The following is a 23351-nucleotide window of genomic DNA, read 5'->3' as shown; positions in this document are numbered from 1 at the left end:
TGCAAAAATGTGCTAACTCTGTTCAAGTCCACCTTCCCAGCCAGGCCAGTCTTTGCACAGTGTCTCTTTCCCTCTGTCCCAGCTTCCCTCACAGCTTTGGGCCACACAATTTCACAACAGCGACTGGGCGGGGCTCTCCTGAGGCTGACTTCAGCCATTAAATCAGCACTCGGTGGGTACAGTTCTACCGTCAGCTGTGATTCAAACTATATCATATGACCAACGTTTGACCATCTTAGGCACAGGGGGATTTTCAGAGATGGTGTTCATACCTTGGTGAAGTCAGGAAAAATTACAAGCTTGTATCCTGACCACTTAGTCCAGAAAGCTTATCAAAATGCACAACTATTAGTTTCTTGTTTTGTTTTTTCAAATAATCTGCACTTAGCAAACCTGCACTGTCTCCTAGTGTTCATGGGTTTCTTCTCTAAATACTTAAAAATAATATTTAATTCTAGAATCTGTCTAGGATTGTGATGAGATGACGGTTTACAGCTGTCCTGAATTTACCTTTCTTTCCTTTAATAAAGTGTCTTCTAATTTTCATGATTCCCCAAAGGTTAACTCCCAAGAAAACTTTAGTTGGGGCTGTAGTTTTGAGAGTCTCGAAAAGCCACATTCATCCTCATTTCGGTCTTCCTCTCCCTACAAGTGAGCATGCACACCTCCTTCATTCCACAAATATTTACTGCTCTGCAGCCCACAGGACAGCGCCTTTCCCAAGGCAGGTGCTAGAGTTTACTGCTGTACCCCGCCCCCCCCGACCCTGTCCCCACTGAGCATGGGGCTGGAACACAGTAAGTCCCCGTGAATCTCAGTGGATAATTTACGTGGTATTCTCACAAAAATCTAAACTCTACATACAAATTATTTTTGTCCCATCTAAGTGGTAAAGCAAATCTAACACATACGAAGTATTTTAAAAACAAACCCAAACCACACAGCAGGGGAGGACAGGCTGGTCCTGGGTTAGGGTCGGAACGGCCAGGCCAGGCACAGCTAGAACCCTGTCAGCTTCACCAACTCAGCTGCCCGGCCCTACACCCCAAGCCTGTCTGTTCCTCCCAATTCTCCCCAGTTCAAAACTAAAGTGATGGCCCATGTCACCACATGTTCAGAGATGTCCCCCAACCCTACTCTCATTGACCCATTTTGCTCTAAACGCCCTCCATGACCCCTCCCCCAGCTCCGGCTTCACCAAATGCACTCCCCCTAAGCCTGGGCTGAGGTCCCCAGGCCCCCGAGGTCCTGCGCCCACACGCTGCCCTACAGTAAACACTGTTCAAATGCTGGTCTCTTGGCTATGTTCTGGAATAACCTAGTCTGCTGCTGAAGGTTCCTAGGAGTATGACCCCCAAAAGATCTGAGCAGGTAAAAAGGCTGCCGTCTCAAGCTTTATGCAAGTCACAGAGCAGCTCACATTCAGGTAGTAAGCACAGGTATGTGTCACAGGCACTGCTCTTCTGACCGGACAGGCCTTTCCTGTAGCAGTGGTTAAATATGTTTAATACTATTCTGGATAAAAGTATTGCCCTAAATAGAATATAATTCAGATCAGCAAAACAAGGTGCTTTCAGCTCTATAAGCTAATAGATTTTAAAACACAAAGTAATAATCACAGGATGGTAAATTTTAAATGGTCTCCAGAGTTTTTTCCATGCACCTGAATATTCATTTGTTCAACAAAAACCTTTTAATCCCTACCCTCTGCTACAGTGGTGAACAAGAGAGGCCACTAGTCCCACAGAAGAGAAAAAACAAAAATAAAATAAAAATTCACTTGGGTAACACTATATTAGAGTTGAAGGGGTATATGGGACAATATGGATGAAAACAATCATTTGGGAAGAATCATCATTCTTGAATTTTAAAGATATAGCATTCTAAGTTCCAAACCATTCTTTATAAATGTTAGGAGTGTTCCATTCATAGTTTTATATTTTTTAATCAAAATTGACAAACCATAGTCTTAAGGAAGAAATATACTCCCTATTCTTACAAAGGAATGTTAAAAGCCAAAACCAAAAAAAAGGGAGAAAACTTTCGCAGTATTTCAGTATTCACATAAATTATTTTATCCTACCCTTGAGTCATATTTAAAAATAAAATGAGGGGAAAACCAAAATCTTGCAAAGCAAGCAGAGCTTTTCTAAATTTACAAAATGCAGAACAAATACAATGGCTGCTTCTGCCCAAGCTTCTTCCCAATGAGAATGAACTAACTACAAATGAAGGAGTATGGGGAACGCCTCTCCCGGCTGCAGAACAGCCTCCTGCAGGCACAGCCCCAAAAGCTTACTGGGCTGCAACTACCAGCATGGTGCCTAAGCAGTACCTCTAAAGGATCTACTTACACAATTCTCCACATCAATGAAGTAGACACATTCCTAATAATTTTCCTGTTTCTGTCTTTAGCTCCAACATTTACAAACATCAGTAGGACCTTCTGATCTGTGTTCTTGCTCATAACATAAACCTAAAAAAATCCACCATAAAACACCTAATTTTTGAGCACTTATTACAGTCAAGGTTGTGCAGAAGACACAAAAACCCAGCCCCTACCCTCAACACCCTTTTGGCCTACTACAGGGAAGGAAGACCTTTACCCGTATTTGTTCATTTCGACATTTCCTGAGTACTGCCTACGTCCAGATAATCATTTAAGCACAACAGATAAAGAGAAAACAAAACATGGTGTTTACCATATCAAACACAGGGAACTCTCCCAACCCCAGTTTAGTCTGATATTTTACTGTCTAATATCATGACTGGGTCACACTTCCACCTGCTGAAGGAACTAGTAAAGGAATGAGGATGCTAGAGTAGTGATATGCAGAGGGTGCTACAGAAGCTTCTGCTTGACTGGGCGGGGCGTAGTGACAAAACGCTATCTAGGGGGAAGTGTTGAAGGGAGCGTAGGGAAGAACTGATGAAGGAGCTAAATCTTGAAGGATATACAGAAGTCACACAGGGAAAGAGAGAGTGGAGAGCCATCCTAGAAGAAGAAACAGCATGTGCAAATACAGAGACTACAGAGAGTGACTGAATATGGCTTACTAATATAAATATAAAGAGGGTGAGGCAGAGAATGGCTAGAGAGAGTAAGAGAGGCAAGATCACGAAGGGCCTCCTAGGTCACGCTAAGCGAAAACTCAAGGTCTGTGAGAAACTGGTGTCCACTAAGAGTTCCCTTAGAGAGGCCCAGGCTCCTATTCCAGCCTTTGCTTTTCTCTTCGGTAGGTGGAGGCCCAGAGGTCCATGATAGCTGTGTCTGCCAAGATTTTAAATTCTAACTGTGGTACTGGCTCATCTCCACTCACCCACCACCCTATTGGGCATCCTCCTTAGTCTCAACAAAGAAAAGGAGCTTTACTGAACTACATATTAAAGATATACCTCACAAGCTCAGTTGCTGGGTACCTTCATGTCCAAATTAGAGCAATCTCTCCAGGATTCTCGACTGTACTGGCTTTTGCAGTCATCCTAAGTCCTAACCGCTGTTTCCCCGCTAGGGGGGGTAATCAGCTTCCTGTCAGTTGGCTCCCAGTTTCATGCAACTCAGAGGCCAACCCCCACCCATCACGCAAGAGATGAGCAAACTCTTAAAGGACGTCCTCTAGTTTCTCTACAAAATGAGAGGAAATCATCTGTCAAAACTGAATGGGAAGTAGTAAGGTACTGAGCTCAAGGAGTTGAAGATTTAAATATCAGGCGTGGAAAATACGGCTAAACAACTAAGAACATACAAAAAAGACTGCAAGGCATCGTTGAGGGCCCCGCTGAATGGGGAAGCTCTTGAATGTACATAATTTATTCCAAATCAGTTTTACCTAAGCTAGTGAACAGTGCTCTACCTCCATCTTAATCTATCTTTATTCAGTCATCTTAAATGTCTCAGTGATCACAAGAGAATTCCAAAACCTGGCTTGGGGGCTTATTAACACAAACACTGCACTACCTCTAGAAGAAAAATATAAAACAAATACAAGTTGCTTATGAGCCTTGTACCTTCACATACATCAATTTCACCTTAAAAGTGTCCCACCTCCAGCCAGCCCTGATGGCCTAGGGGTTAAAGTTCAGCACCCTCTGCTTCGGCAGCCCAGGTTTGGCTCCCGGGCACAGAACCACACCACTCATCTGTCAATAGCCATGCTGTGGCAGCCGCTCACATAGAATAAGAAGATAGATGGACTTACAACCAGAATACACAACTATGTACTTGGGCTTTGGGAAGGAGAAAGGAAAAAAGAGAGAGACAGAGGAAGATTGGCAACAGACGTTAGCTCAGGGTGAATCTTTCCCAGCAAAAAAAGAAACCATGAACAAAACGAAAAGACAACCCACCAACTGGGAGAAAATATGTGGAAATCATATATCCCAAAAGGGGTTAATTTCCAAAATATATAAAGAACTCATATAACTCAAAAACAAAAAACAACCCATTCAAAAAATGGGCAGAGGATATGAACAGACATTTCTCCACAGAAGACATATGATGGCCAACAGACACATGAAAAGATGTTCAACATCGCTAATCATTAGGGAAATGCAAATTAAAACTACATGAGGTATCACCTTACACAGGTCAGAATGGCTACAATTACCAAGACAAATAATAACAAATGTTGGAGAGGATGAGGAGAAAAGGGAACCCTCATTCACTGCTGGCACAAGTGCCAACTGGTGCAGCCACTATAAAAAACAGTATGGAGATTTCTCAAAAAATTAAAAATAGAAATACCATGTGATCCAGCTATCCCACTCCTGGGTATTTATCCAAAGAACTTGAAATCAACAATTCAAAGAGATTTATGCACTCCTATGCTCACAGCAGCATTATTCACAACAGCCAAGATGTGGAAGCAATCCAAGTGCCCAGTGACTGATGAATGAATAAGAAGATGTGGTATATATATACAATGGAATACTATTCAGCCATAAAAAAGACAAAATCATACCATTTGCAACAACAGGGATAGACTTCAAGGGTACGATGTTAAGTGAAGTAAGCGAGACAGAGAAAGGCAAATACCGCATGATTTCACTCATATGTGTAAGAGAAACAAACACATGGATAAAGAGAACACATTAGCGGTTACCAGAGGGGAAGGGGGTTTAGGGATGGGCAAAGTGGATCAGGGGCACATATGTACAGTGACAGGTAAAAATTAGACTAATTGGTGGTGAGCATGAGGCAGTATATACAGAAACTGATAATTAATAATGTATGCCTGAAATTATACAGTGTTATAAACCTTGATGATCTCAATAAAATAACTGGAAAAAAACAGAAGTATGTTAGACAGATTTTTTTTTTAAAGGTGTCGTACCTCTATAATCTTACAGAAAAAAAGTGTAACAGAAACACTGGGCTGTGTTTGGCACATAATTCTACTCATATCATCATATTAGCCACAGAGCCCATCAGTAACTGTCTTAGATCTGTGTCAGGCACTCTAGTCCTCCAGGTGTATTTACTGGTTACAACTAAATAGACCAAGTAGCTAAAACCCATAAAATAATCAAATAAATCTGAAAGTTCCGAAAAATAAGCATTATGTTTTGTTCATGGAGAGTAAGTTTAATTCTGAACAAAGTAATGTACCCAGTGCTAGTCATTAGCATTTAGGAAGGAAAGTGGGTCAATCCAACCAAACTACCAGTAAAACGGCTTACTTCTCAGATATTAGAATATCAGTTTACTTTATAAAGACTTTCCACTTTAATAAACTCAGAAAACATTTTTTGTGTCTAAAAAATAGCTATAATCTAAAGCTTAGTACTCAGTGATTTTTAAAAATAATTTTATTTTCCTACAAGGTAATAGCAGGTATACAATAGCTATATTCTGTTCACCAGAGGTCCAGCCAAAACCATAAACAACTTTTGCCAGTAAATTTGAAAATTCAAAGACAGAAATCTTTTTAATAAATGTAATGTGCCTAAGAAGAAACAAAAATCTCACTTAGCCAATCTGACTCAAGAAGAAACAGAGGCCTTAAACGGTCATATAAACATGTAAAAAGTGAAGCTGTTTGACCTCTGTCTACCCCACACTGCCCCATGGGGGTAAATGACTAAACGACAAAAAGGTTCAAATGAGTCCTACCAAATAACTAATCCTATAAGGCTATTCCAAAGAACAGAAAGAGAGGAAACACTGCTAAATTCATTTGTGTGGTTAGAATAACCTTGATGACAAAACCAGCAATGAAAATTAAGGGTCAATTTTACTTACGGATATATTAACAAACCTAATTAAGTCATATTGAAAAATACACATCATCACAGGTTGGATTTTTCCCAGAAACGTAACAGTGACTAATTAGAACATCTATTATTATAATTTACCAATTAAAATATGGAAAGTGAAAAATTATATATATATATATATATATATATATATATATCTCTCAATAGACACAGAAGAAAGTCAGTACTAATCATAATTCCTAGTAAAGGGAGGAAAGGAAGAAGGGGGATGGAAGAGAAGGGGAGGAAGATTTAACAATCAAAATATCAATAAATATAATTTACCATATTAACAATATAAAAGAGAAGTCACATGATCATTTCAATTAGAGAAAAAAATATTTGACAGAATTCTCAATCTAGAAATACAAAGGAATTCCCCTAATCTGATAAAAAGCATCTACAAAACACCTAGAGTTAATATTATACTTAATGGTGAAATGCCAAACACTTAGCCACTACCATCAGGAAGAAAGCCAGAATGTCTACTCTCATCACTTCTGTTCGACACTGTATTGGAGGTCCTAGATAGTGCAGCAAGGGAAGAAAAGAAAGAAAAGATACACAGACTGGAAAAGAAACAAAACTGTCTCTATTTGCAGGTGGCATGATATTCACATAGAAAATCCCAAGGAATCTTTCTAAAAAACTGAATTTCCCAAGTCATGTGATAGAAGGTACAAATATCAGCTCTATGTCTAGATACTAGCAAGAAATAATAGGAAAATTAAATTTTTTAAAATACCATATATAATAGCGTCAAAAAGCATAAAATATTCAGAAAAATGTTTAACAAAAAAAGCGTAAGAAAAAACCAAAAACTACAAAACAAGGCAGAAAGAAACTAAAGACCTAAATAAATGAAGAGCTATACCCCTGCTACAGATTGGAAGACTCAATATCAGTAAGATATCAATTCACCCAAACTTGATCTATATATTCAATGAATTCTAATCATAAACCCTAGCAAGCTTTATTCTGTAGAAACTAACAAGCTGATTCTAAAATGTACGTGGGTATACAAAGGGCCTCAAATATCCAGAGCTATCGTAAAAGGTACAAAATTAGAAGAATTACACTACCTGATGTGAACACTTACTATATAGCTAGAGTAATCAAGACTGTGTGGTAAAAGCATAAGAAGAGAGAACAGCAACAACAAAAAAAACCAGAAGAGGCCAGAAATAGACCTATAATTATATCGCCTTTTGCTTTTTGACTAAGGCACCAAAAGCAATCCAATGATGAAAGCAAAGTCTTTCCAACAAATGGCACCAGAACAACTGGATATGCACATGAAAAAACATAACACTTACCCAAAATTGATTTGAGATGGATCAGAGACCTAAACATAAAAACTAAAACTATAAAACTCCTAGAAGAAAACACAAGAGGACTGCTTTGTGACTTGGGGATCGTAAAAGTTTCTTAGACAAGATACAGAAAGCAAAAACCATAAAAAAAAAATTAAGTAAACATCAACATTAAAAATATTCAAAGGATACTATTAAGAAAATGAAGAAGTAAGCTACAGACCCCAAGAAACATTTGCAATACATACATCTGAAAAGAACTTCTATCCAGAATATACAAGAATTACAGTTCCATAACAGACAAAAAGGCAATTAAAAATGGGCAAAAGAACTAAACAGAAACTTCACAAAGGAAGATACTGCATATGGCCAATAAGCACAAGAAAAAGTGCATGATATCATTAGTCATCAGCAAAGTGTAAATTTTTCTATTTTAATTATTTTATTAATGTCACACCGATTTGTAACATTGTGTAAATTTCAGGTATATATTATTATATTTCAGCCTCTGTATAGACTGCATCATGAACACCACCAAGTCTAGTTTTTATCCATCACCATACCTATGTGCCCCTTTACCCCTTTCACCCTCCCCCCATCCCCTTCCCCTCTGGTTAATCATCAATCTGTTCTCTTCATCTATATGTATATGTTTGTTTATCTACGGAAGTATAATTTTAAAATACAATGAGAAGCTACCAAACAGCCACCAGAGTGGCTAAAGTTGAGAAGACTGACAACACCAAATGCTGGTACAGATACAGAACAACTAGAATTCCCACACACTGTTGGTGGGAGTGTGAAATATATACTTACAACCACTCTGGAAAACAGTTTGGCAAGTTTTTTAATAAAACTAAACAAACACCTACCCCATAACCCAGTAATTCGTCTCCTAGGTATGTGCCCAAGAGAAATTAAGACATATGCCCACCCCCCCAAAAAAACCTTCTAAAATATTACAATATTTATAGAATTTTCTTCATAATAATCCAAAACTAGGAATAGCGTAAGTGACCATCAATAAAAGAATAGAAAAACACATCGTGCTTTAGTCATTCAATGGACCACTTGGCAATACAAAGGAACAAGGTACTCATACATGCAACATGGATGAACTTCGAAAACAAGCTGTGTCAAAGAAGCCTTCCAGAAAAAATACTTACAAAATCAATTTCTAGAACAAGTAATACCAATCCACAGTAAGAATATTTAGTACAATAGTTGCCTCTGATGGCAGAGGTAGTGGCAAGGAAGGGGACTGAGGGAATTTTCTGGAGTAATGGAAATGTTCTCTACCTTAATTGCTTGTTGAGTTACACAGATGTATACATTTATAAAGACTCCTCAAATCATACACTAAGATTTGTGCAATTTACTGTATGAAAATATTAACTGGGGGTGGGGGCGAACATAAACAAATGTTGAGCTCTAATGACAGGCACATGTAAGTGTTGAGGAATGAGGTATACTGATGTCTACAACTTACTTTGAAATGCACAAAAGAGTAAGACTAATTAATGCATGTGATATGAAGCAAGTTTATTAAATGTTAACCACTGTAAAATCTAAGTGGTGGGGTTCTTACACAATTCTTTTAACTTGGGTGTCTATTTTTAAATTGTCATAACAAAATGTTAATTTAAAAAATATAAAGTACCTACACTCAAACTAATAAAAGATGTACATGACTTTTGTGTCAATTTATAAAAATTTACACAAAATTTTATAATTTTATAAAAATTAGTTATGAGATTTAAATAAATAGGAAATTCTGCTACATTCATATATAGGAAGACTAAATACTAAAAACGTGTATTTGTCCAAATTGTTCTATAAATTCAATACAATCCCAGTCAAAATCCTGAAATATTTTTCATGAAACTTTCCTGATAAGCAGCTTCTAAAATGTAAAGACACGGGTAAGGAAAGCTCCAAAAACAGTGAGGACAATGGTGAGGACAGGGCAGAGGGACTTGCCCTAATAGACATGTGACAGAGAGCAACTCAGTGAGTATTGTTCCTACTCACCAGGAAGAAAGAGAGCCACACGTATTTACACACAATAGGTAATACCGCAGATTAGTTAGCGTAGAAAGAAGACAACTCAACTAATAGTACAGGAAATTTTCATTATCCATTTTTTTAAAATATTGAATTAGATCCCTACTCACAATATATACAATAAAAGCTCCACCCGGTGGTTTAGACATCTAAATGTGAAAAGGCAAAATTTAAGATATTTTAGAAGAAAAGAGAGAATGTTTTATGATCTTTATGTTAGGAAGGATGTCTTAAATAAAGCACAAAAGCACAAACCATTAAGTGGAAAATAGAAAAATTCTACGGTTAATATATTACAATTCTATTCAACAAAATATACTACAGAAAACAATGACGTGAATATACACAAACTGGGAGAAATCCTTTACCACACAAACAATCAAAAGGTTCAAGATATAGAAATTCTACAAATCAAAACTAAAAATAGAAAACAAAAAACACGAGAAAAATATTTGGCAAAACACACGAACAAGCAAATAACAGAAAATGAAACAACGAGCAATTCTCACTAGTAATCTCACTGAAGATCAGGAAAACGCAAATTCAAACCACAAAGCACTACTTCACACCCACGAAACTTGCAAATATTAAACCTTACCAAGTGTTGGCAATGTGGTCGCAGCAGAGAGGAGCTGCACTCATTGTGGGTGGGAGTGTGAACTGATACCACCACTTTGGGGTAAAAAAAAAATGGCACTCCAGTAAAGTTTAAGATGCGTATTTGCTCTGACCCAACAATTTCAATCATAAATTATGCTCTGGAAAAACTCTTAGACATGATAGATAGGTACAAGAGTGTTCAGGGCAGCAGTGTCTGAAGGAAGAAAAAATAAAGTGGTCTTCAACAGCAAGAGGCTAAACAAAAAGGGGCACATTCACACGGCAAAGAACTATATAAATGAAAATAAAGGGCCAGAATTTGGTGGAATCACAAACAAATGGTGTCAAACTAGTATGCCAAGTATGAGCCTACTCACAAAACTTTTAAGATTACATATATGTTTACATGAATGAATATGAAATACATAATATGCAACATAATACTATACAATATATTATCTGTGTATATATATTATATATTACAAAGAAACACATGAGAATGATTATTACAAAATGTGTAAGAGGGGGTGTGAAGGGATAACACAGGAGAGGAGAAACCAAGAATCTTGGAAACATTTTATTTTTTCACCTGTATGATGGACACACGGGCATTCACTGCATTACGCTTTATATAGTTATAGTCTTCAATACGCAATATTTCAAATGGAGTTTTAAAGAACACCACATATTGTATTCTAGAAGTTAGAGAGATGGCTCAGTGTCAAAAAGCATGAAATAATTTATAAAACTCAGCAAATGACAAGCATCCTATTCAAAATGATGCGATTCAAAGAATGGAAAAGTTAAAAAGCCAGATATTCTTTCAACAAACATTTGCAATACAGATTTTTATTTTCATGTAAGAAAAGAAAATTAACTGCTCCTAAATAAAATTTACATGTGAACCTAAGACCAAAAAGGCTTTCCAACATACCGTTTCAGGAAAACTGAGATTAAAACCAGAGTGTGAAAGATGGGGGGTGCAGGGGAGTGACTGTGTGTATTAGTGGTATAATAAACAAGAAACAGAAGTTAGAGACAGACAAATCAACACAACAGCAGTGAGTCTGCACTATGGAATGGCAGAAAAGGTCAAACTTCTATAAAATATGAGAAAAGGTAGTTACACAATATTAGTTATGGAATAAAATTATTTTATCAAACAATATTCTCTCACTTTAAAAATTAAGACTGATGCTTGCTGGCTTCCATTCAGAATGAGTCACTGGGTTACGTCAGCAGGCACACATGTGGAAGAGAAGTGACGGCATTTCTCAAAGTAAAGCAACAGTGGTTTCTACTCTGCTCTAAGTAAGTGGACACCCCTCCACCACCACTCCCGGCCCCATTTAATTCACTACCCTCTCCACGTTAGGGCACAGAGGGCACCTATGGCAGATGATGACAGTCATACTACAGCCAGAACGACCGAGCAAGCCACCTGAATCTCACAGGGGGCCAAGGAACAGCCCGGATCCTTCAAAGGATCTTATGTGACTACTCTTTAAAAGATTTATTCACCAAATGAACTCAAAATTTCCTCTATTAGGTTATCTGTAGTAAATTTGTCCTTAGGTGTCAGCAATCTGATCAGAACCAAATTACATTCAGGGACTAGCCATTAAAAGATAACCACATCAGCCAAAGGTAACCAAGATACATCCCTGAAAAACAAATATCCAATGCAGACCAAACGCATGAAGCGCTTTCATTTCAGGTAAATAAAGTAAGAAAAATTTTTAAAAATTAATGACAACTAGGGGCTGGCCCCGTGGCCGAGTGGTTAAGTTCGCGTGCTCCACTGCAGGCGGCCCAGTGTTTCGTCGGTTCGAATCCTGGGCGCGGACATGGCACTGCTCGTCAGACCACGCTGAGGCAGCGTCCCACATGCCACAACTAGAGGAACCCACAACGAAGAATACACAACTATGCACCGGGGGGCTTTGGGGAGAAAAAAAAAAAAAAAAAAAAACTAAAAAAAAAAAAAAGATTTAAAAAAAAAAAAATTAATGACAACTAACAAGAAAATACCATCCTGGTTCCCAGCACCACCAGAAGAAAGGTAAAGGGTGAAAGCACTGGACTCCAGAACATACCCCTACCGGGGCACTTAGGGAAGCAGAGAAGGAAGAAATGAATGCCCTAATCGAGAGTCCTCTACTAGAAATGGCCAGAACTGCAGACTGAACCGGACACGTGTCCACCCAGATAGACTTACGCTCATGCACGCAGCACCGAGCAGACACGAGGCAGGAGACACTGAAACATATAAGTGAGCCGAGCATCCCCATGTCTCCTGAGAGATGGCTGAGGCTTGCCCCAGAGATTTGGGTAAGCTGTAGACGGGTTCTATGTACACAGAGGTTTTAAGGGAAGTTAATTAAAAAAAAGTTTTTTTATCTTGGTAGAGAACTAAGCCAAACCACTGAGAGGTGGCAGAAGCAGCCAAGACAAAACTAAGTTGCACATTTTCATGATATTAAACCAGTATCCTGGAAGACCATCAAAAAACTAAAATGTATCTGAGAAAACAATGTTACCAGACCTCAGAGGGATGAGAGGGTCAATCAGCAAGTCAAGGTTGATGGGTAAAGGGATACTTACACCTCCCAGGTAGACAGAAATGTGTCAAGTGGTACTCTAAGCCAGAGTAGAAACATAACCTCCAGAACATCCATTTTCCTTAAAACACAGATGCTACAGAATATTAAAAAAAAAAGTGATTGTTTTCACAATGCATCATCAAAAACTTTCAAGCATGCAATGGCCCGCTTAGCTCTACGCCTTTATATTCTCCAAAGTCTTGTACTTACCCTTACCTTTAGATGTAATTTAATGAAAACCTCTGAGAAACACGAAGGCATGTAAAATTGGTTTTAGGGCTATCACAACTCTGAAAGAAAAGCAGAGCATAATTGTTCCCATTTGAAGAGCCTAGCATTAGGGGTTTTGAATTACTTGCCACATGATTCTTAAATGGATATGAATCCAAGTCATCAGTCTCTCCCAAACTACACTGCCTTTCTAGAGAAAAAAGATTTGTCCTATTGGAACCAGAGAGCTCAGGGGTTAAATTTCCAAGACGAACTAAAAATAGGCAGGAGAGCCCACAAGAGCTTTCAACTCTGTTACTCCAAGTTACTCTGCTGGTAATTAGCTGAAAATGAAAACCTCTCATTTTCTAATAATCTCTCCGACACACATGACATTAAAGCAAAACTAAAATATAGGTCTTTTCTTTTACTTCCTATGCTCGACACAGGTTAATAAGCTTGGCCTTTTGAAAATGTGTTCAAGAATTCCCTCAAAACATCTTTCAGTACTTGGTTTTATATGATCTGGCCAGGCTGCACAAAATGCTGTTCAACTGAAGAAGAACAGCACACAGTTCTTATAGTGGAAGAATGAAGGCCTTCCTGCCTTTTCACCCCACAATGACAAGGGAGGATTAAGCAACTGGCCCTAACTGATAGTCTCTGGCGAAAGAAAGAAAATTTCACTAAGGCCTCTTCATTCAAGGGAGAGAGAATGCAATCAGCAGCGTACTGTACCCCTTGGCTACCTAGGAGTCCAAGAGACACTGAAAAGTAGCAAGCAAGAAAGAAAAATCCTAAATGATTAATACCCATCAAATGAACTTGCGAATGCGTAAATTTTACAAATAGTACACGAATGCATTTAAATCTAAATAAGACAAGGCTACAAAAATAAAGCTGCTAGGGACAAACTCTTACTAAACTTCAAAATCTGCTGTTAGAGACTTTGAGAGAATTAAACAGCAGTGGCTAAGAGTTTTTAAGCAGTCGCCCATCATAGTTTTGAGTAGGTACAGCAATAACCAAATAAAACAATTGGTGTTATATAATCTGAAGCTTCAAATGGAAGGAAGAAAAAGTGTTCTACAGTGACACCTACTGGTAAAGAGGAACGTAGTAGCAGGACACTATTACACAAAATAGTCAGATGTTTACACCCCTGGAGCATGCTAGAAGCTACAGAGAAAGACTGAATGATACTCGCAAAGGGAAAAGCGAAACAAACAAAAACATTACACATACCAGTGGCTGTGTACTACAAAATAAGCCCAAAGGACATCACAATCCTTCTTAACCAAAGATTCTCAAATCAATAAATCTGAAAGAGGTTTCCCCTGGTCCAAATTGGCTACGCAGGTCAAATTTTTAAACGCAAGTTAAAAGTAAGCTGTCCAGGGGCTGGCCCCGTGGCCGAGTGGTTAAGTTCGCGCGCTCCGCTGCAGGCGGCCCAGTGTTTCGTCGGTTCGAATCCTGGGCGCGGACATGGCGCTGCTCATCAAACCACGCTGAGGCAGCATCCCACATGCCACAACTAGAAGAACCCACAACGAAGAATACACAACTATGTACCAGGGGGCTTTGGGGAGAAAAAAGGAAAAAATAAAATCTTTAAAAAAAAAAAAAAAAAAGTAAGCTGTCCAATGTACTTATGATTCTATTTTACAGAACAAAACCGAAAAAGGTAAAATTGAGCTCTGTAGGAAACCAGACATTTTATCATTTTTCAATTTTAATTGAAGAGTTATATGAAGAGCAGTCACATAGATTTGAAAATCAAAGTTTTACATAAATCCCCAAAGTTCCAGTTTGCAAACATCACTTTTCAACATCATGACCACCAAGGCAAACAGAAGGCCAGATAATCACCTTTTCCCTGAAATGCAAGCTTCAAAGGACAGGGTCCATTTTCTGCCATACTTTTATACAAAAGTTTAAGAAATAATAAGGTTAATGTGACCAACGTCATCATCAAAGATGATGGAGAATTTAATTGGTGATATGACGAAAGCACACTTTTCCTAAATAACTAGTTGTCGCATGGCACAGAGAGATCCAGAAGGAAACTTAAGAGGCAATCTACTTCAACTCCAAGATTCCATTAAAATCTTACAAATTAGAGAACCCAAAATTCAAGTATTGTGGTATAATGAATAACAGAAAACATGGGTTCTAGTCTTGGATCTTCCATTAACTAGTTGGTTTTCCAAGAACTACACAATCTTTAATGAACTAGACAATCTTTCTGGGCAATAATTCCCTCATCTACAAGATTAGAGGGAATTGAATGGGCCTCCCAGTAAGGCCACTGCTAAAATGTCTTCAGTTTCTATGATTTCCCCAGCGATGGGAATGGTTTGGACATCAATGTCTATACCTCAATGACACTGCAACAAAAGAGAATTTGGTTTTATCTTTTAGCTCTATCCTGCTATAAGAAAACCATATAAACAGAATCGCACATTCACCCTGCAGTCTAACTTGTTTGTGACTGAAAGAATCCTTTTTCCATCTCCAGTGCCTTGCACCTGGCACACAGTCAGAACTCAATATTTACTGAAAAAAATGGCTGCGGAAAAAGATTGCTCATTACGTAACATGCAAGACTGCAATACCAACTCTTTAAATTGTTTTTTTGTAAAACAGATACTTTTCTCTTTTACAAACTATGTCTGTTTCATGATAATTACAGAATCAGTGTATAAAATGCTTAAAAGGCTGTAGATCTTCAAACATGGACAGAGCTTGCTCTAAAATGCCTGAATATGAAAGTCAGAAAACGTTAATTTAGGTCATAACATTTCCTGAATTTATTACCTACCTGTTAAAACTAGTTCAGTTACTGAACCAGTAGGGGTGGGAACACAACACACATTCCCCAATACTAATTTTTACCAATAACAGGCCATATAAAGCGACTTCCTCAGACATAATTAGTCCTCTCTACTCATGAGCCCAAAGGATAAAATGGAACAAAGTTGTGCTTTATTTGTAAATAGTGCAGAAAACTTTAAAAAACAATTAACATTAAAGTCTTGTTCAGCAGCTTTCTCTGCTTGGAACTTCAGTGGCACAATGCGCTCTTGACATTTAGAAGCTTTAAAAAGTGTAGCTAGAGCCGCCTCTGACAATTCATCTGTGCGTCAGCCTGTTCAAGTAACTGGCATTTAAGGACAAGGGACAAAAGAACACACACAAACTTTTACTTATGTCAAAGGTGAAATGATACGCGTGCTTTGAATTTCACACTGTATGTATCTTTTTCCACTGGCAATACAAATATTAGTTCTTAGAACGTACATTTGTGCAGTTACTTCAATTGCACTACTTTTACCATTTAAATTTATTCATTCATTCACTGATCAAATATATATTGAGCACTTAGTAAGGGCCAGGACCATTAATGAACACGAGGAGGGAGTAAGACAGGAAGACAACACAAACGAAAATAATTTCAGGTAGTGATAAAGGCTGTAAAAAAACAGTTCTTTGAAGTATGACTACAGTTATCTGATTTATTTTCCTGATATACATGAATATACTACATGTAGACCTCAGGAAACAAAAAGAGTCTAAATCATTTCAAAAAGGAAAGTTCACAGTTCACATTCAATACACATGTGTCTTGCAGTCTCAATATCTTAAATATGAGTCAAAGGAAGTATAAAAGAAACCGAGAACCGCTGAAATGGGAGATGAAACAGATTTAAAACATCTGTTCTCCGTCTTTGCTGGGTAAGCACATGGAGGAGAAAGGTGAATAGCCAATAGATTTTTTTAAAAAGAAAAAACAAAGGGAAAAAAACAGACAAGCTCGCCCAGTATTCTAAGGTATTCTGTGATACTTTAAAGGTAACTACAACGCCCTTTAAGAAAGCTACATATAGTCAAAAGGACTTAAAACCATTTCCAAGAATATTCAAGTCACTCCCCCTACAGCCCCCCGCACACATTCGCCCACCCCCGCCCCCCCACCCCCGAGTATTATCCTTTGAGTTGCTCCTCAAAGCTGCCGGTTTGGCAGGAACTTATTTTCTCTGACTTTGGCTCATTTCCAAATTCACCAAAACATGCAAAGCAAAGGTAAATTGTTTCTCTTACTCTATCTTCAAATCCACGGTAAGCCGGGAAAGAGCAGATCAATAACCTCCATCTAGGCTGCGCCCTGCAGGGGAGGGATCAGCCGGGAAGCGGCTCCCCGGGGCGACCCACCCAAGCCCGCGGACCCGCGCCACCCGGCCCCTCCAGCCCGCCCGCCAGGCCCACCGAGCGCGGCCTCAGGCCCCGCGCCAAAAGGAGAGGCACCGCGGATGATGGGAGACGCGCGGCGGGAGCGGGAGAGATGCAGCCCCAGCGCCCGCAGCCCGGGCCGCACCCCTACGGCCGGTCCCGACCCCCCAGACCCCCGCCCTGGAGCGCCTCTGACCTCTCCGTGCCCCGGGGCTGCTGCTGCCGCCGCTGGTGCCAGCGCTCGGACTGCCGGAGCCGCTGCTGCTGCTGTTGCCGCCGCCGCCCTTGGCATTCTTGCGTGGGGCCATTGCGCTCACCGCTGGAGCAGGCGAGGGGTGTGGGGCCCCGCCGGGCGCGGGGACACTGGGGGCGCGGGGACACCGACGGCGGGGAGCGCTGCGGCGGGTGCGGGCCGCGGCTCCTGCTGCAGCGCCTGTGCCTCGGTACCGCCCGCCGCGCCTCCGAGGACTTTCACCCGCGTGCCGGCTGCGCGCGCCCGGCCCCCGCGTGCGCCGAACCTGCGACTCCCCCCCGAGGCGAGAGCGCGCGGCTGGCCAGCCCCCTCGGCCACGCCCCTTCCCTGCTGAGCCCCGCCTCCTCCCCGCCCGGAAGGCTGAGTGACGGGGATTGTAGCCAATCACAAAGGCTTCTAGGAGGGGGCCGAACCCTGCCGCGCTTCCCTGCCCCCTGCAGCTTTGGAGGTGTTCTGGCGCGACGCAGTCGCCTGTGAGCGCGAGCAGCTTTCGACTTTCCAGTCTGTCCTGATCCTTTGGAACGTGGCAAACGTGGAAGCCGAGATGGCTCTCGCGAGCATTGGCAGACCCCGCACGATCGGAATGGGGCGGGGCGCGGGGGCGGGGCCGGTGGACACGTGGGCGGTGTCCGGGCGGAGCGTGCCGCCTCCTGCCCTTTCCCTGGGAATTGTGTTCACGTCCCAGTTCTGTGCTCGTACAGACGCCGAGCAATGCAGTTCCGCTTCTTGCGAAAGAGATGTGGTTCTTGTCAGTATTAATATTAAGACATTTCTGAAATGGTGATATTAGGGGTAGTTCAGTGCTTAAGCCGTACGTAGTTGATCGTTTCGGTTTTAAAGCAAAAGTTCATTTCTTTTGTGTCATTAATATTTTCAGAGAACCTTAGTTTAAGAGATGCGAATATGAATGTAAAACAAAAGTTCATCTTCTGCCCTGGATGGCACCCTCTATCTACAATCTCCCTCTGCCGGGCTAACACCTACAATCATCTTTCCTTAATGTCCACAACCATGGGTCTGTCTTGTGCAGTCGCACAGTGCCTGGGCCTGAGCTACCTCTGAATTCCCCACGTGGTCTTTAAATATCTGGGACCATGGGCGAACCAGACAGGAACTTGAGGTCAGGGAAGTCATCATCATGTTGGTGTCACCAATTGCTAGCACAATGCCTGGTGTGTAACAAACAAGCAAGAAATGTGTGGTGATTTGATATATTTCTGACAACTTCTTAAGACCTTCCCCCAATTCTTAACCATGTTTTGGAGCCCCTCCTGGGAGTGTCCCAAGAAGGATCAGGAACCAGAGACTGGTTGCAGTGTGGTATCTGGCTTTATTCCTCTTCTCCAGCCCTGCCACCCCTCACTGGCAGGTCCCCAGGCCCACCTGCCTCTTCTGCTGTGAATGTCCGGATGCCGCTGGGCACTACCTAGTGATACACAGAAGTCCAGAGGGTCGTGTTGCATAATGGGGAGAAGGCCTCTCTCTTAGTTATCAAGTTAGAGCAGAGGCAGAGGAGCACGCAGAGTTTTTACTGAAGTAGCTCTTTGTTTTTATCTTACAGTATCTCCTGCCTCCACACATCCTTTCTCCCACCCAGGCGTCTTTACATTATTACAGTGAGAGCGAGAAGGGGAGCTGGGCTAGGAGACAAATCTAAGCGATAGTACTTAATATAAAATAATAATGAGAATTAAGCTGAGAAAAACAATGCTCAAGATATTTGAGCTCTTAAATTCTCACAAAACTCTGTAATTGTGAGGTAAGAGAGACCCAGAGAGGTTAAACAAAGTAACTGAGGTCACAGAGCTAGTAAGTGTGAGAGCAGGCATATGAACTCAGTCCATCTGGGTCCAGAGTCTGTGGTGCAAATTTTCCTTCCAGGACAAGGATTAGTTTTGAGCAGAGAATGTCTCACCTGGTTTCCTGTTCTCTTAGGAGATGTTTCCCTGAAGCCTGCTTGGTCCTACCTGCAAAGATAGATCTGAAACCTGATGGTGGGTGCTTAGCAAAGTCCACCTCTGAGGAAATCAAGTTTTTCTGATGCCTGAATCCAAAATGTTGAAGTGAACCTTTGCTCCTGCATTCCAGAAACCAAATCTGGTGCCATTGACAAGGTACATTGCTGTAATCTTAGGCAGTACCAGGCCAAATGGAGGCTTTGTAAATATAGATTACAGGAAGTTAAAGGTTACCTGGCTTCCTCCTTGTACCATAGGAAACAGCTACAATGACATTTATACACAGTATTATACAATAAAATGTATAATATCAGATACTGTCAGTTATATATAGTTTAGTTTCAGGGACTAAATTCGCCAAGTTAAGTATTGGTATGGTGCCTTTTACATCTGTTTGTACTTCCCACTGTATGAGCGTTAAAAACCACAAAGCTTGCCTGGGAACCATCAATTTCTTCGCATAGGTCTTTTTCTCAGCTTTGAGGTGAGAAAGGTGAGGAAGTCAAAGTCTCTTTGAAATTGAATAAAAGGTCAAAAATTTCTTGTTAGCCGATCCTCATTTTTGTGATTTCTGAGTAAACTATGAATGAACCCTGGGTGAAGCAATGTTAAAAGGGCCATAAAGACAAGACTTAACTAGGACAGTGTATTAAAATACTAATTGAATAGAGCTTTTGAACTAGGCCAAATGCGCCTTTCAGATATTTCCATAAACTTTCCATTGGCTTCACTGGGACTTGCAAGTGAGAACTGAGGACAAGATTTGCCCTAGTTTTTATTTTTCTTTCCTTGTGTTGACCCTCCACAATCTCCAGCCAAATGCTTTCCAAATTAGATATTTCTGGACTTAGTTATACCTGTGAGAAAATGGTTTTAATCTGCTTCCTAGAAAGTGGCTCTCATATATATGCAGTCCTCCTAATGTGAAATTTTATTATTGCAAACTAAAAACGAGTATTTTCCGCATCTTTATTTACCATGGTAAATTCTGCCATAGTGGAAAAAATGAATTTCAGCTGCTCATGATTCAATTGTACTTTTCGTTTTACATTAGTGGAATTGGTTGCAATGAAGGTTATATTGTTAAGTACAAGAGCACTTTTAAACCATTCTGTACTCAAAGTGTTCTCAAAGCAATTATTCCCATATGAGTTATATCTCAACAAGTAACTGAACTGTCATTTTCATCAAACAGCTTGACTTTGTATCACCATAGAACAAATAAGCCTGGCTAGTATCTACATTACAAATATATAGAATGAATTTATACGAGCAGAAGTAGTATTAAATCTAGTCAAAAACAGATTAGAATTAGAAATATTGTGTTGTAATATGGAAAAATAATCTGAAAACATATTAGCTAAGAAACCTATCATTTCTTTTTTCATTTCACTTCTTCACATTTTCTATCAGGATTGGTACTTCTCAGTGCCAAATTCCCTTCCTAATAAATAGCATTTAGTGATGGCTATTGGTAGACTTAAGTTTCCTAGTATCGGGAACTGATACAATTGAGTCTTCCTAAGTCAAACTTAATGCCAGGAAGAAGCTTAAGCATGAAGAAAAAGTCAAATAATTAGAGAATAACTGCTTATAAGCATGGCAATTGCGTGATATACAAAAGGAGATATTAATGTGATTTAGGAGTCTTTAGAAAGTAATAGAGAAATCAAGAAAAGAGAAAAATGTAAAATCTCAAGGATTCAATTTGCGAGATAATTTTACTTAAACTCTATTTGCCTCAAGGATCTAATGAGTGTGTATCTATAACTAAAGTAATTATTTCTGTCTTTCATGAGAACCATTCTCCTTAGTTGGAAACTGGTCCCTGATCCAAAGAAAAGTGTCCTGATACCACTTTCTAGGATCCTCCAATTTCGTCAATCCTAAATACGTAGAGCAGATGTACTTGCCTTACAACAAATGTGTTATTACAATATGCAAAATTGAATCAGTCAACTCAAATCCTTGCAAGTTATGGGAAATCATGCATACCTTACATAAAATTGGTATTAACTCAGCCCATTTTATACTGTCATCATTCTGATTTGAATCTATTCTGCAGTTTCATGAGCAGATGAGACACATTACTGAACCCATACAAAAAAATAAATCCTAAGAGTCTTGCCAAAGAACTTGCTAGCATGGAAAATAGGGAGGGTCTCTTTGTATCATTGCACCAAGATTTTATTAACCTAAAGACCACTGCTAATATATTTGAAATTCTACAGTATTTCTTTACTTAAGAAGTACAGTATTTATTACTCTTAAAAATTGTTTAGCATTATATTGTGGCTATTAACTAATAGTCCTGAATATTTCGTAATTCTTCATGGAACTGCTACAATGCTGACTTCGTCACCTGAGAAACTCATTTCTCTGTCGGCAGATCCGTTTGAGTTAGAGACAGATACCGGTACCCTAGATGTTCGCTGAAGCTCCTCCTCCCAGCACGAGAAAGCATCTCAATCTAGTAAAACCTAGTGGAAATCATTTCCAAGCAGCTGTCTCACAAATTATATGGTTCTGTTTTCTCTACTTCTTTATGGCATCCATATTGCACTTAAATGTTTCTATCATCTCCAACACAAAAGAAGAGTTGAGGAATGCAGCTATCAAAAGGTGTCCTTAGAGATGATGTTGTGTAAAAACCTAAGTGGAGAAGTTTTAACTGTTTAGCGGTATCCCAAGAGATTGTTTTTAAAACAAATTCTCTTTCCCAAATTTCAGAAAATTAAAATCAAATATGAACAGCTATTAATGCTTAGGCTTGTATGAAAATAAAGTCACAAACAATATTTAGGAAACTATGTGCAGGCTGCAGAGTGGAGTGAGGACGGCCAACCTCCGCAGCTATGTATCCCCAGTGAATCAGGCAGCGTCTAGTGCAGAGCAGGTATTACATAAATGTTTCGCTTGCTGTTCCTCTGCCTGCGGAATGCTTTTGCCAGACAGTTCAGAGGGCCTTAGGACTCTCGTCACCCTCTCGGTTTAGCCCCAAGCCCTACAGTGCCTCTCAAGCTGATATGTTCTTGGTGAGCACTCTAGGCATGGGTAATAAGTAGTTAGCCATTAAGACACTAGGAAGCTGCTTATATTTGTAAGGGAAGGGCTTATATTTGATAGTAATGCCAAAAATATTTAAAATCAATGTCTTTTTGACAGAAGGGAAATTTTTTCAAATAGCACACAACCTAAAATTTTAATGATTTTCTTAAAAATACGTAGGGGTAGCCCATTTAGCATTTATCCCATTGTACAGCTGTGGGCAGCCATGAATAAATTAAAAAGCAAACACAGGAGGAGAAGGAAGCATCGTATGAATCTGTGCAGTAATCACTTAGGCAGCCTGAGGCAGAGAACTAAATTTAACAAATACCTACAAAACGTGAAATCTGACCGATTATAAACAGATAAAGTGACAACTCTCTACATTTAGAACGAGAGCCTCCAAGTAATGGTGTGACTCCTAAATCAGACCAGCATGTGACAGAAGAGAATCTGGGAATGACATAGAACCAGGATGGAAAAAACTCCCATTATCCCATTATTCCCTTAGCTACGTTTGCCTGGGTCTTCATTTTTCAATTTCCCAGTTAGGAGAGATTAGCTCTAACACCAGAATTGTGCTCAATATTATTTATACTTGGTTGGAAGTGTGTGCCTGTACGTTAAGAATTTGGTAAATTCACATAGGTTATTGTATATTATCGGTTCAGATTTTCATCCAATCCTTAAAAACAAGAAAGTCAAGTCTCAAAAGGATCACTTCAAGTGTTAAAGATATACTATAACTGGACTCATTAGACTTAAGTCATGTTCTCAGAAAGAGCAGATCTTACAAGCAGCAATGCTCATTGAATTA

General features: G+C 39.8%; 1 protein-coding gene across 10 annotated transcripts in view; it reads right to left on the bottom strand.

Annotated features, from left to right (window-relative positions):
* Positions 1 to 17861, bottom strand: part of ASPH (aspartate beta-hydroxylase) — a 208968-nt gene extending 191107 nt beyond the window's left edge. For 3 of the 10 annotated variants that reach the window (XM_070630519.1, XM_070630522.1, XM_070630523.1), the window contains exon 1: positions 17472 to 17854. In XM_070630519.1, the coding sequence (XP_070486620.1) occupies positions 17472 to 17583 (112 nt within the window). In that variant the 5' untranslated portion in view covers positions 17584 to 17854. Of the gene's footprint in view, positions 1 to 17471 lie in introns of all 10 variants that reach the window. The other 7 variants (XM_070630516.1, XM_070630518.1, XM_070630520.1 and 4 more) reach the window with 4 other exon arrangements.
* Between the last annotated feature and the right edge of the window lie 5490 nt (positions 17862 to 23351).

Source organism: Equus przewalskii, chromosome 8, assembly GCF_037783145.1.
Source record: "Equus przewalskii isolate Varuska chromosome 8, EquPr2, whole genome shotgun sequence".
Lineage (NCBI taxonomy): Eukaryota > Metazoa > Chordata > Mammalia > Perissodactyla > Equidae > Equus > Equus przewalskii.
This window is presented reverse-complemented; position numbering and strand designations above follow the sequence as displayed.